At 33.9% G+C, this 15277-nt stretch overlaps 1 protein-coding gene across 2 annotated transcripts in view; it reads left to right on the top strand.

The window, feature by feature from the left end:
- The first annotated feature begins 1079 nt into the window (after positions 1-1079).
- LOC110039075 (bifunctional dTDP-4-dehydrorhamnose 3,5-epimerase/dTDP-4-dehydrorhamnose reductase) overlaps positions 1080-15277 on the top strand; it is a 14384-nt gene continuing 186 nt past the window's right edge. The window contains exons 1-3 of one of the 2 annotated variants that reach the window (XM_020744024.1): positions 1080-1466; positions 1539-1683; positions 14698-15277. The exon at positions 14698-15277 is cut by the window's right edge and continues 186 nt beyond it. In XM_020744024.1, the coding sequence (XP_020599683.1) occupies positions 1123-1466; positions 1539-1683; positions 14698-15150 (942 nt within the window). In that variant the 5' untranslated portion in view covers positions 1080-1122 and the 3' untranslated portion in view covers positions 15151-15277. Of the gene's footprint in view, positions 1684-14697 lie in introns of both variants that reach the window. The other variant, XM_020744022.1, reaches the window with a different exon arrangement.

The following is a 15277-nucleotide window of genomic DNA, read 5'->3' as shown; positions in this document are numbered from 1 at the left end:
TCCTTTCCTTCCTTCTCCTACTTTCTTAAGATCTTGGAATCCTTGACATGACTCAAGAGAATGAGTTAATTGGAGATTAGGGCGACAAAAATAGATAAACAGAGTGTTGACTCCTTTCAATAAAAAGAACACATCTGACACAATGGGAATTGGCGGCAGCAGACCCATTCCGGGCGCCATCACTCTATTTATAGGATTTATTAGTCACGAAAAACAAGGGGAGTTAATATTGGAACAATTTTCATAATTTTTGTGTCAATTATTGCTTAATAATTTCTCTGTCCATATCATAGCTGTCGCCATCAAGGAGAAGAAAAATTGGGGAACTAATTTGTGACTACAAAAATGTCTACATGAATCTCAAAGCGATCGAACGAACATATACATGACCATGTAGATGAGTCCCCAAATGCAGAATAGAGAATTTGGTAGTAGGCAAATGATCATGTTAATAGCCCAATCAACAGAAACATTATTCCGACCGGCAGAGTCTCCCATCGACGAACCCTTCGACCAACAAAATTGAGGACCTAAAGGCCTCGATCGAATGACACATCTTTGGTCGAGCAAACTTGATCCCTAAAAAAAGACATGGTCGCCCGCCACATCTGACCGACAAACACATCTGACCGTTGACCGATACAGTCGACTTATCTCAAAGCTTCAAGTGATCCACAAGACAACTATTTTTTATTCATTATCATGTAATTTGAATTAAATCATTTATACGAACTGATCTTTCTTTATATATACTTGTATTTAAAGACCCCCCATAAATATGATGTCATAATATCAATAAAATGAACCTTCTTTAGATTCGTGCGCTTTTGGATTCTCATAAAAGATTTTCTTGCATTCTCTAGCTCTCTCTGGAGTTTCAGCTCTAACTCTGGAGACATGATTCCTAGGAGAAGAACCTAAAATTTAACAGAATTAATATCTTATCAAATTTTCAAAACTTTAATCGTAAAAAAATATTTTTTTCTCTTACATTTAGCTTGAATTTTGATCGTGGTTAAGTTAAATTATTTTATTTAATTAAAGGTAAAACATTACAAGAAAATTTAAGGCGTTCAGATCGCTCGAATGCCATTAAAGCCTGCTTGAAAATTGCAAAATCATATGTACCACACCATCTCCCTGCGAGACGCTTCTCCTTACTGTTTATCTATTCGCCGCCGCAACCGTCGCAGACCGGTTCCCATACACAGCCGTTTACTAAATCCAACCATGGGGCTCCTTACAAATGGCTCCGCGGACTCCACGCCACTCAAGTTCCTCATCTACGGTCAAACGGGGTGGATCGGCGGTTTGCTTGGCCGGCTGTGCGAGGAGAGAGGGATTCCCTACGCTTACGGCATGGGGAGGCTTGAGAATCGCGCGCAGTTGGAGGCGGACATTGGGTCAGTGTCGCCAACGCACGTCTTCAACGCCGCCGGGGTTACGGGGCGACCGAACGTGGACTGGTGCGAAACCCACAAATTAGAGACAATTCGAGCCAACGTTGTCGGGACTCTGACGCTGGCTGATGTATGCAGGGAAAGCGGCATCACACTTGTGAACTATGCCACTGGTTGTATCTTCGAATACGATGACGCACACCCGCTTGGGTCCGGGATCGGGTTTCGAGAGGAGGACACGCCGAACTTCGTTGGATCCTTCTATTCCAAAACGAAAGCCATGGTATATAACATGCAATTTTGATTAATACTGTGATGTGCCGTTTTTCTTTGTTATGTTTTAGTTGTCCGTCGGTGCCTTGTACTTTGGTCCACTTGCCTTCTTAAGTGATAAATCGAGAAAGCTCTGTGGTGTTAGATGTTTTGATTGAATAAAGTCTTTTAATTTGGTTGACTGGATGAATGGCTTGGTGATTTAGGGTGGATTTGTAGAAATGGATGGGCCTAAAGTTACTGCATGCTAACTTCTATTTTAAGATTTGGTTAAACAGATCTATTTCATGAGTTCAGTAGATTGTATTTCTGATTGTTGGTCCATTAATCAGTATCGTGATGTTCTTGACTTAATTTTTTATTATTAGAAAAGAAATAAATTAGGGAAAAAGCAACTTAATCTAATGAACGTAAGTAACTGGCAAGCAAGTAAACTAACATGCTGGTTGCTAAAGAGGAATACGAATACATTTTATTTAAACTGGGGAAGGTTATCTCTTAGGATGTACATCTTACGATCTGATACTTTGGTGCAAAGCACCGATTTTTAGGGAGGTTGGGACTGTATATTTAAAACCTTGAGCTATGCATGATTTGAAGTTTTCAGATGTCATAGGGAAGATTTGAGTGTTATTATCCATGGCCCGGTTTGTTTTAAATAGTTGTTGTAAAGATGGGTTGCTGATCAATTAGATGTTACCAAAAAAACGTCTTAGTCTGGTAGCAAATTGTTACAAAAAAACAAAAAAATGCAAGTAATTTATGTTTTTTTTATTGATTGAATTAATTATATACTATAAGAAAAATAGATGAATCGGCATATATTCTTTCGAGTAACATTGTAAAAGTGCTTAGCGCTTTTAAGATAATAAAATTATTTAAAGCTTGGGGCATTAAACATAGCCCTATGCATTTGACTGAGTGAAATGAGGAGTAGTAAGTATGATGAATATTTTTGTGAGTTTGAAGTGATAATTAACACAACGTAAGTTGGAGAAAAATATGACTTTTTTAAAGTTGATCTTTATTTTAAATTAAAAATTCTTGGTAAATAGATACTTTTAGCATAGAAAATAAACTGCTTGAGCTTGTATCATTCATAGTTTAGGAATAATTTGCTCTTTCATGCAATCTACGTCATTTGCCATCATTCATGGCCTCCTTTCTTTTAGTATATTCGTTGCCTTTCATCCTTTCTTATCTTCTCACACTCCCTTTCATCCTCTTTTTATCTTCTCCCACTCTTCTGCTTCCTCAATTTGCTATTCTAAAACTGTAGCTCTGGCACTTACAATTTCTGTAACTTATTTTCTTGCTCTTCTTCTTAATTCTCGTTATGCTTATTTTCACATCACTTCATGTCAAATTGTCATCATGAAAAACTAACTCATCGTTCACATTTAAATTATTAGCACCCATTTCCTTAATCAAGGCAAGGCTTTGTTATATAGCTTAGTACCTTAAGGCAAGGCTTAATTAGGCATACCAAGGTTTGTGAAACTCTATGCCCTCGCCCCATTTTTGTTTGAGTAGTTGTGCAAGCACTATTCTCTCCTTTAGCATTATAGATGTTGAGTAGTACTAAATTGGAAAGGCAAATTGCATTGAAGTAGCATTGAATTCTTTGTTATAATATAGGCATGAGATTAATAAACTTGAATGATAGGTTGATTTAATAAGTTTCAGAAAACATTTGATGGGTGATACTATATGTTAATAGTGCAAGATACTGTATGACATAGCATGTAACATGGCGTGGCAGACTCATTGTACCATTTTCATGGTGAGGTGCAGGGATTTGAAATAATGTGCTATGTGTTATGCACAAGCAAGAACTACAAGTATAGTGCACATCACCAATTGTGTTTTATTTTTTTTCTAAGATTTGGTGTTTAAAATTAATATTAATATTACTTTTATGTCATTTATTTGTTTTATTTTGTTCTAATAAGTGTTTACATGCTGCGTTCGGTTTAGATGAACATGAATATGGTATACATTAGTAGGCACAGTGGCTAGCCTTTTATGCTCTTAGCTTCGATGCTAGATGGTGAAACATGCATCCTCTTGGCTTGGGGATGGAGATCGATGCTAGCACATGAGCTCTTCATGCACTCAGCTTCAACTAAGGAGGTTGATGGCTTCAATAGAGGTCAATGCTCTTAATTTCGATGGAGGTTGATGCTCTTGGCATCAGTGTTGATGAATGAAGCTTTCTATACATAAAGGCTTTGACCTCGTTTTTAACAATAATGTTGCTCTTGCTTTCCTACTTTTAAAACTAATAATGGGTTTTTACTCTAATTCTTATTTTCAAGTCCATTTTTTTAGGATTTTATTAACATAGTTTGTTTCTTATTTGATTTATCAGTATCATAAATGCTCATATATATCTATAAATAAATATATATATATATATAAATAGATATTACTGTATTTTTATTCATATTTTTAAATATTTTATGCTATGTTTAAAATAATGCTTGCTATGAGAAGCTTAGTGCTATGGTGTGTTATTCATCATTGACAAGTAAATGGTGATAGTTATAAGAAATTTCACCCATCTTTTGATTTTTTTGCAGCATTTTTTTAACTTTATTATTTTTTTTGCTTTACTTCTCTGCTACCTTTTTGAATTCACTACTTTCTTTTTTAAACTTCATCATCTTAGCTTCGAATGGCGATGCGCGTTAAATATGCCCTCTAGGTTATACGAGTCTCTTTGTATTTTCTTAGGCGATGGGGTATTTTACAGAAGATCAATCTTTGATTTCCCCTAGCACTAATATTCATCTGTGTTCTTTCCTCTCCCAAGTATCGAACCCTTGAGTGTGAGTTTGTGCAACCATTAGAGGACTTGTGAGTCGGGAAGATATTTATAATGGTGGATTAATCGTTGGGTTGACTCTAGTTATATCTAGCTACACCATTGATAATTTCTATGACCCTCAACAATCCTTCACTTCTGTGCCATTTATTATTTGTTTCATCATCTTTTTTGACTTAAACATTATCTTTTTTTACTTATCCAATATCTTCGTTGACTTCATCTCTTTAGCTTTGAATACTTATAGTTGATAGTTTTACTTTGTGAGCTATATGTATGAGCCCCTATGTGCAGTTTAGGCATGGTGTTATGTTGACGAAAAGCTTTGGGTTTCTCTTGCACAATTCTTCCCTCTTTCAAGTAATGATACACAAGTATATGTATCATCTTTATTAATAGTGGGTAAGTCGGATATTGTTTCCACAAGGAAATTCACGAATTCGTCCAATGAAATAGGTAAGCATTAATTTATTTTGATTATTTTTTTTCCAACAGTAAGAAATGATGAAAGTTTAAAGTCAATATACTTCGACTATATTTTATTTTAGATAAAATTTTCCTTGGATTTGTGGCCACTTTACTAAATTTCACAATTTTTATGTTCAATTTAATGTTTCTTGTCAATCGATAATATGTGTTTCTTAGCTTCTGTTGATAACTTAGGAATCCTAACCCTTAAGCTACAATAGACTAAATATGTTTGCACATTATTTAAAAAAGATTGAATATTAAGCAAATTTCTCTGTCGATTGCTAAAACCTATTGGATGTATGTCGACTCTAATAGAGTTTAGTTATAATAGTTCCTAATTTAATCTAAGACTGTCGATATCTGAAGTTAACATTAGAAGTTGAAATATAAGCATAGCCATTACTCATAATCGACTAAGTTGGATTAGGGTGGTCAAGATGTGAAATTTTTACTCAAAAGCTTTAGATTATGCTATTTTGTTTAGAAAACAACAAAACCAATTAAAATAAGTTAGCCTCTAAATATTTCAAACACAATAAAACACATTTGCTTTATTGAATATAAAAGAAAGCTTACACAAATGTAAATGGAAATGAGTGCACCATCTTTTCTCCCTTAGATTCTTGCTTGATAAATGTACCTTCAGTCCTTGATTCACTTGACCACTTTGCACAAATACGATCTAGTATTTTATGTAACTCCCTCTCTCAATCACTCTAGAGGGCTAAATTGCACTAGATCACTCTCCCCACACACACTGAACTCTCCCCTCATACACTATTCATCCCGAACACTTCTTCCTTCATCTCTAACTGTGAAATGACTACAATAACTTCTTGATTGGGGTGTCATGTTGCGGTGCTCAAAGTGCAGTGCTGCGGTTTTCCTAGGGTAATGCTGTGGCGATGAGTTCTCTGTACTTCCTCATTAGTTGATATTAGCTAGCGCTGTGATGCTTTAGAGATGGGTTCTTTAGCGCTTGAACAAGCGCGACGACATTAGAAATAAGCGCTCAAACACCAAGCTCTCTGAATTTTAGCTTCAACCTAAATATGGCTTAGCACTGCGGCATTCTGGAGGATGCCGTTGCGGCGCTACATGACAGCAATGCGACACCTTGCCTCAAGAATCATTTTGGAAAAATTCTCAACATGGCACTGGGGTGCTAGTTTTTCTAGTTCTCAAAACCTTTAATCTTCTTTTTCTGATTTATTAAGATAATATTTGTACATGGAATTTTTATAGGCATTTTAAATAAATTTTTTTTATTTTTCTCACTCAATAATAATTTCCAAGGAAGGAAGGAGCCACCACGATGTTGGACTAACCATGGAATTCTCCTTCAATTATCCCTGATTATTCAATTGGTTGTGTTGAGATTCTCACAAGATCAGGTCATTACAAAATACTAACATCCTTTCTTATTTTCTTAAAGTTTATTCATGATTGGTTCTTATACCCAGAATTAAATTCTATTTTCTCGGAATGAGTTATTGTTGTATTAGTAGGTCAATTGTGGTCTGATGTTTAATTTTGTCTGATTGAATAATATATTAAAAAGTTGCTGTGAGCTTTCATACTTACGCATTTTATCTTGTTTTTATATTTATCCATCATATTTGGTTTAAAAGCAAGTTTTTTCTTTTGAGATATTTGTTTGGTGCTAACTTTTTGCATCACGTTTATGTAATATTATTCTAGTTATGTATTTATAAAAATATCAACTGACTTCCATTTTAGTTGAAACTTTGTTGGTGTAATCTTGTTTTTCCTAGTTACTCAAGAAATCCTAATATTGACTTTCTTTAGCAGAAAAAACAGCAATAACAAGCCTTTATCCCACTAATTAGGGCTGGCTACATGAATCCAACTTTCTTTGGCATCCCAAAAAATTCAACACCTATATCTTTGCATTAAAATTTTCTATGTAGGCTTCTATTGTTGTTGTTCTTTTATTATAGTTTGCCATTGATATTAAGTGAGAATCTATAAATATATTTTTGTTTAGTTTCCTTCCTCATTCATATAAATTTGGCGTAAATATCATTGCATTTTAATGTCAAATAATTAGATACTTCAATTTTGAACATTTTTTTACTGCAATGTTTGTCAGTAGTTGTTGCTCTTTGTATTATGATCACAACTCTATCATTTTAGATCTGATTTCTATGTAAAAATAGTTGATATCATTAACTTAGCATTCTCTACAACTTTGTTGTTGAGCACTGTTCCTAATTCTTGATCTATAGCTTGAAAAGCATTAAAACTTGAGATATGTTACTGAACGCCTACTTTGAATTCTGAATTTCGGGTGCTGTGTGCATTCTTCACCCTGATGACATATTGTAATCGCTATCCATATTAACTTGAAGTCTATTTAAAACCTTGTAGGAATGAGCTCTAACTTTTTATAATTTAAGATCTATGAGTAAGCTTGTTAGCCATCTATAATATAATCCTAGATATGCGAATGATTACTCTAGAAATTATGTAAATGATGACTGCTGTTTAAAAAAAAAATACACGTGCTCAAGGTAAAAGAAAAATTATGAACATTATTATTAGCGTCTATGAGTCTAAAACTATTCCAATCCTAGCTAAATTTAACCTTTCCACTCTTTTTCTTACCATTACTGAAGGTTTAATTCATCCCACCCTAGTCTTTATTGATTGTAGAAAGCAACGATCTGAGGATGAATATGATTATTCTTGTTTCATTTTTGGTCTATGAATCAAAAGGAAAACTTGGTAGAAACAGCATTTAAGTTGATCAATTAACCACGCCTAGAGCTGAAGAGCCTCTTTGGACTTCTTTTGAATCTCAGAAACTATATTATGAAGAAAATCCTATAAAATTAAAGTACTAATTATTTAATGACCAGATAATTTTTTTCTAGGATGCTACTGCATTAGAACCACAATGCATGTGCAACAAATTGCTGTCTCATATACTTTCTTAAGTGAAGTCTTCTTCTCATCTTCATGTTGAGTCTTCTCTGTCTTTTTTGTCAAGTCTCCTTTTTGACTATCAGAGCTGAATCACTATTTGTATGAGTTCCCTGAGCTTTTCTTTGATGAACTCTCCTCTTAAGAGATGCACTAAATTTGTTTCCGCACCTTTGGTTACACATTTTGATGTTGGAGTACACCCCTATTGATCTAAGTGATGGACTAATCATCTTGACAATGTTTCTTACTCTCAAAATGACGGCCATTATTTTATTTTATGAAACTTTTGACCCTCTGTACAATATATTTCATTTTGTTAGAATTCTGAAGAATTCAACTCTGCCTTATTGTAATTTTAGTATAAGTTTGTTCTGTATATTAATATTAGTCTAATGAGTTTGCATATTTAGCTTAAGTATGCCTTATTTATATCAACAAAACATACAGAACATATATTAATATTAGTCTAATGAGTTTTAACTTATACAGAACATACTTCAACTCTGCCTTATTGTAACCTTTTGTTGTTATTTTAGTTGGAGTACATCAGGGATCGGCTCTATGCCCATATCTTTTTGCTTTAGTTATGGATGCTCTTACTGGAAATTTATCGGAGGATGTGCCTTGGTGTATGCTTTCAGCTAGTGATATCCTTCTTGTGGATAACACTAAAGATATAGTTAAGGAATAACTTCAATTATGGAGGTCGACATCGGAGTCTTAAGACCTTCGTGTAAGAAGATAAAAAATCGAATACATGGAATATAATTTTAGTAGTAGTAGCTCTAGTGACAACATTGTAACTATGGGTGATCAAATTAGGGTCAATTGTTCAAAGTGATGGTGATATAGATGGGGATGTTATTAGTAGAAATCAAATTGGTTGGTTGAATTGGAGGAGTGCATTAGGTCTATTTTTTGATAGAAAAGTACCATATAGACTTAAAGGTGAATTTTATAAGATGGTGGTGAGGCCTGCAATGCTTTATGGCGCATAATGTTGGACTTTAAAAGAGAAGTGTAAAACAAAGTTAAGGGTTGCTGAGATGAGAATGCTTAGGTGGATGAGTGGCTTGACACTTGTGGACAAAATGCAAAATGAATATATCCATGATAGGTTTGGTGTAGTTCCAGTGACGGACAAAATTAGAGAGAGTCGCCTTAGATGGTTTGGTCACTTCAAACATCGAACCATCTGATGATGTTAGGACTGTTTATGTTTTAGATTCGACTTATGTTAAGAAAGACAGAGGTATACCTAAAAAGATTTGGGCATATTGTATAAAAGATGATCTTAATATGTTAGAATGAAATGAAAATATGTGCTCAATAGGACACAATAGAGAAAAAAGATTCATCTAGCTGAACCCACTCGGTGAGATAAAGGCTTGTTGTTGTTGTTGTTGTTGTTGTTGTTGTTGTTGTTGTGTTTGCAATCGTTTTAAGTTTTATTTATTTCTGATTAATTTTCTAATTTAATAGGTTTCCCCAACCAATAATACTTAGAATGAGGGTTTATAATTGTCTATGAAACCTACACCTTATTTTCATTTCTATACCACTTTCTATCAATTTCATCACTTGACTCCACCTCATTTATTTGACTTCACCACCTTCTTTTACCATTCCAATATTTTTTTTTTACTTCCATCTCCTTAGCTTTGAATGGTGATGAGTGGTAATTGTGCCCATTACGTTATACATGTGTCTCGCAATGCCTTTATAGGCATGATGTTATTTTAATGACACGCTTTATTTTTATTCGTTTGTGTTCTTTTTATTTTCAAGTAATAGAACTTTTGAGTGGAAGAGTTCACAATGTTTGATTGGGACTTTTAACGATGGGGATTATTATGACAATGTACTATCGATAGAAGTTAACTCCATTTATGCCCAACTATGCCATTAATTATATTTAGATTAAGAGTTTTGATTGGTTGATGTAATAAAATTATGCTAAAATTCCTATGAGGCCACGCTGTGCTTGTGTTGTCTTAATAGTCAGTTGGTTGTGGCTGCATGCTTTATCTTGCTTGATAAAAAACATATTGAAAAATTGGAGTTAGCTTCTATACGTTTTTTGGGTAATTGAAAGGATGAAATGAAGATGCTGATAAATGAGTTTTTTCCCCCAAATATTATGCTCATTGTTGATTGCTATCTGCAGGCAATTTTAGCAAAGTTATTGCACTACTTTTTCTTTTTTTTCTCTTTTAAAGAAGAAAATAAGTGGCAAGCTTAAGAATTTAATCATGAACACTATTTCGGGATTTGGTTCCTTAGTTTTTCTTTAGAATAGTTTATGAATGCTATTCTAAAGTGTCGTCGATCAAGTTGAATCTTAAATGCACTTTCTAGTTTTAACTAAATTGTATTATCTATAATTTTTTGTCATCAATTGTTTTTCTATTTTGGAACATATGTAATGATTTTATTAGGGAAGAAGCCCACTAATTCTACGTATGTGCGCTATATGTAATTATGTATGGGTATTTGATCTCTATGTATTGAGACATTAAATTCTTCTGAACTCTTTTGAATAGCATTTATTTTATTCGTGATACTGCTACGGGTGACTTAGGCTCTGTTTGGCGTAGTTGCAGTTTATCGGCTTTTCGGCTGCAACTGCGCTGCCCAAAAAGTTGCGACGGGGAAACTGGCTGTCTGTTTGGTGCAGCTGTGTGAAAACAACTTTGGGGCAGCTTTTTCTAAAAAAAATGACCATGTTGCTCCTGTTTGGTAAAACTGTTTAAAACAAAACTGTGACAGTGATATTTTTCATACTTCTGAAGTAGAATTTCACTTCGAAACAGTTCAAAAATTCTGATGCCCAAGTATGAGTATCGAAAGTGATAAAGGAAAAGGAAAAAAATCACAATTCATGAAAACCATAGCCAAAATTTCGTAAATTATCTTTCCAATAGATGTTTTTTGATTCATTACATCTTTTGTTCATGATATTTCTCCTTCAACTCATGCTCTATTAACAGACTCATGGCCTAATTACAGAAGTAAATCATACTTTATATGAACAACTCAAAATATACGAGCACTTTTTTAACAAACAAGCATTAGTGTATTATATTTGAGAAGTTTCAATAATCATAGAAGGCAAAACATCATAAACTATGTTCTCATTTGCAATACTAGTGTGAGGTCAATTGCTGAACATTGGGCTTGCATGTCAGTTACTTTATAAGGTAAATATGTAAAAGGTAGACTTCTGCAATTAGTCTATGAATCAATTTTGGCACTGATTCTCGCTGGATCTGTATTCGCTTTCTGAGAAGGTTTGTTCTGTTTTATTCTTGAATTTGTTGTTGGATTTGATGTTGATTCATGAAGGCTTTTGGATTCTCTTGGGGATCATTAGGATTGAAGCCTTTTTCTGTGTCTTTGAGAGCATTTTCAAAGTATCTTGTGTATGGAATGTCTTTGTATGGAATGTCTTTGTCGTCCCAATTGCCAAATTTGGGTACATGTGTGCTCTGATCATAGATTCGGCAAATTTTTATGTGAAATAAATGGTGAAAATTTAAATGAGTTGACATTTTAGTTGTTCAGATAAGGAATTTTGGAAGGAAATTTTCAGTCTTGATACTTTTTTAATTATATAATGATTTATATGATATAATTTTATTTGATAGGGAGTTGGATTTTATGCAACAGAAAAAGACTTCACCAACGGGATGAGAGGAAATTATATTACAAGATCTACATGCAGATTATGATCTTATATTAATGGAAGATCTTCAGTCATGGTGAAATAAGAAAGATAAATTTTTAATTTATTGTATAAACCCTCCCTCATTTCTTTCTTTCTTTCGTTGAAGCTTTTTCTTTCGTTGAAGCTTTCTTACAGAAAAAATGGCTTCCATTTTTCTGCTAAATTTTCCAAAGAGCTGTCCTTCATATGAGTAGAGAATCAATTGAATAAATAGTCTCGCCATGATAAAAAGAATTCACCTAAACCCTTGAAAAATCAGAAAAATTCAAGCAAAAAACCTTAAAACCATCTTTGTGAGTTATCATTCAACTACCGCTTAGCAGTAAAGAAGAAACATTATAAAAAAAACATGATTTTTAAGCTGTCTCAGAGCACAAACATTAAGAATTAAACTTTTTTTTTCAATTTTGAGGACGATGAAATAAAATCTACTTACAGACATGATTCCCCTGTACTCAACGGCTCTATAAGAAGAAGAATACTTCCTTTAGGTTATGTGAGAAACTATTTAGCACAAAAGGAACAAGCTTCAGAAGAAACTCTTTTGAAAAAAAAAAGTGGTCGCATTCGTTTTTGCTTAGCCTAAATCGGGTAGGCTGGTTTCATCATACCCTTCTTATTGACATCTTCTATTTTTTGGATAATTTAAGCGTGGAAGAGATTTTTGAAACATCGGGCCTGGATTTGTGCTTGGTCGAGGAAGAGGAAGGCACAAGGGCCTCACGAAATGGCTAGGGCAGAAGAAGAGATGGGGCGTGCGCTTGGCAGAAGACGCCAGGGCAATATCGAGTATTGGCGAGGTGAAAGCTGGGCCGCGGGGTCTATCCCCCGGCCCGCTTTCTGCCAATTTTGGCATCGTCCCGCCGCGAAGTTGGACACCAAACAACATTTTGTCACGGTTTGGGGCCACGTCGCTTGATAAAAGCGGCCCCAAAAAGACCCTTAATAGAGTGTGATAATTTGTATTTGTTTAAGAATTTTAAAATTGCTTCTTGTTTTGCCCAAGTAGGTTCTTTTTTACTGACTTTTTTTTCTCAAAATGCAACTTGTCTTTTTGGATTATGAAGAAAATATATTTTCTCTCTCTCTCTCTCTCTTTTTCTCTGTTCATATTTTCTTTAAAAAAATCCATTTTTTTTAATAATTAAGATAGTTTATCATTGATGTTCACATTTTGTATCTTGCATTTAATCTATTCATCATCTCCTTCTTCTTCATCATCATCATTAGAATCGTTTTTTAACTCTTTGGGGTCACTTATTTTTTTATTCATCTTAAATTTATCAAATTATTTGCTGTTTTTATTATCTTTAAAATGCAGTATTTCTCATGTTATTCTTCTTAGCTTTATAATCCATCCATCTTAGCATTTTCATTTTCACCACACTTAAAATGTGATCCGTATAGTTTTGTTTTTCTCAATACATTGTTATATAATTTATCTTTAACTCTGTGTTATAATAATCCAAAGAAAACTGTCATTTTAAAGAATATTTTTTCTATAGAAGATCTGTCATGTATATTTTCATTCTTTTGTATACAACAGTAACAACAACAACAACAAAACCTTTATTCCACTAAGTGGGGCGGCTACATGATTTCTTTTTCTCCATTGCGTCCTATTTAGTGTCATATTTTCATTTAATTCTAATAAATTAATATCATTCTTTATACAATATACGCAAGCCTTTCTAGGTCTACATCTGTCTTTCTTAACATAATTCAAATCTAAAACATCTACTCATCTAATCATATCATCAGATGGTCCACGTATAATGTGACCAAACCATCTAAGACAACTCTGTCTAATTTTTTTCTTCACTGGAACTTCAACAACCCTATCACAAATATAATAATTTCGCAATTTGCTCTAAGTGTAAAGCCATTCATCCACTTGATCATTCTCATCTAGACAACACTTAACAGAGTTTTTTGCTTCTATTTTAAAGACCAACAGTCAGCCCCATAGAACATTGCAGGTCTCACCACCATCTTTAAAGTTTTTCTTTCAGTCTAAGCGATACTTTTCTATCACACAATAGGCCCGAAGCATTCCTCCACTTCAACCAACCAACTTGAATTCTACTAATAACATCTCAATCTATATTTTCATTCCTTTGTATGATAGATTTAATACTTTAATCTACCTTACACTTATTTATCACTTAATTTACAACTGTGTTGATCGATAATTTTCATGTCATAAATACTTAAGTTGTATATCGTGTAATTAGGCTTGGCTCTACCAAATCTAAATTTCTTCTTAAAATTTCTCTCCATTATGCTTTTTATTTCACCCAAATAAAAAAGGGATCATTACTTATGTCTCCTTGGGATAGCATAAACCAATTTACCTCTCCTCAAATGTTTTTTCAGCTTCTTCGTGAGCACTCAATCCCTGTAAAAAAGCGCAATTTAACCTCTACTTTTTTTTTTATTATGATAAAAGGAAATTATATGACTGCCATTAACTTTTTCTTTAACCAAATAGTTGTAACCTATACAAATAAACAATGCAGCACTTCCTCGCTCTCTCAGTTAGCTCTGCAAATTATTATCTTCAGAATATTATTTCCTTCCACTATTGTGATATGCAATGCCTTCTTTTTACTTACAAAAACACGAGGACTTCATGTGCTGGCATTTTTTTTCTCTTCTTCATTTAGAATACATATAGGGTATTTACTTACCACCCTAACCATTCCTAGGTATTTACATATCTAACACCTAAATTTTGCTTTTTACATTTATTCCAACCAAATCTTTCAATTCAGATCAGAGAGGGCATCATTTTATCTTTTAAAAAGTGAAATACGCCTTTTCATGCATAAGTCAGGTGATATGAATGTAAAAATTGAAGCTATATGTTAGATATGTAAATAAATAAGAGTTTAGTGGTGTGCGTGTAAATCTTCCAAATACATATGCATGTTTCCTATGAGTCAATCTAAATTATACCTGAGTTGAAATTGTGCTCTTGCTAATAACAATCGCACGTCAATCACACGAGCTTATTTGTTCTAACGTTTCATCTTTCGATGGCTTCACAGGTCGAGGACCTGCTTAAAAATTACGAGAATGTCTGCACCCTCCGTCTGAGGATGCCAATCTCATCAGATTTATTGAATCCTCGCAATTTTATCACTAAAATTACTCGATATGAGAAGGTCGTTAACATCCCCAACTCAATGACAATCTTGGATGAACTTCTCCCTATCTCAATAGAAATGGCAAAGAGGAATCTCACTGGGATCTGGAACTTCACCAACCCCGGTGTTTTGAGCCATAATGAAATCTTAGATCTTTACAGAGAATACATAGATTCAACCTTCTCCTGGAAGAACTTCACCCTGGAAGAGCAGGCTAAGGTGATCGTTGCTCCCCGGAGCAACAATGAACTGGATGCCACCAAACTGAAAAGAGAATTTCCAGAGATTCTGTCTATTAAGCAATCACTGATAAAATATGTCTTCAGGCCAAATCAGAAGACCTCTGCAGCTTGAAGAATTTGAGATTTGATGTTTCATTCAGGTCACCAACGATCTTCAATAAGTAATAAGAAGCAATTTGTGCTTTTATCAGCATTCGTTGTAAAATGGTATGGATTCAGGAGGCTCAATGGGTGCAATT

Source organism: Phalaenopsis equestris, unplaced genomic scaffold, assembly GCF_001263595.1.
Source record: "Phalaenopsis equestris unplaced genomic scaffold, ASM126359v1 Scaffold235084, whole genome shotgun sequence".
Lineage (NCBI taxonomy): Eukaryota > Viridiplantae > Streptophyta > Magnoliopsida > Asparagales > Orchidaceae > Phalaenopsis > Phalaenopsis equestris.
The sequence above is the reverse complement of the archived record's forward strand: the minus strand, read 5'-3'. Positions and strand labels throughout refer to the sequence as shown.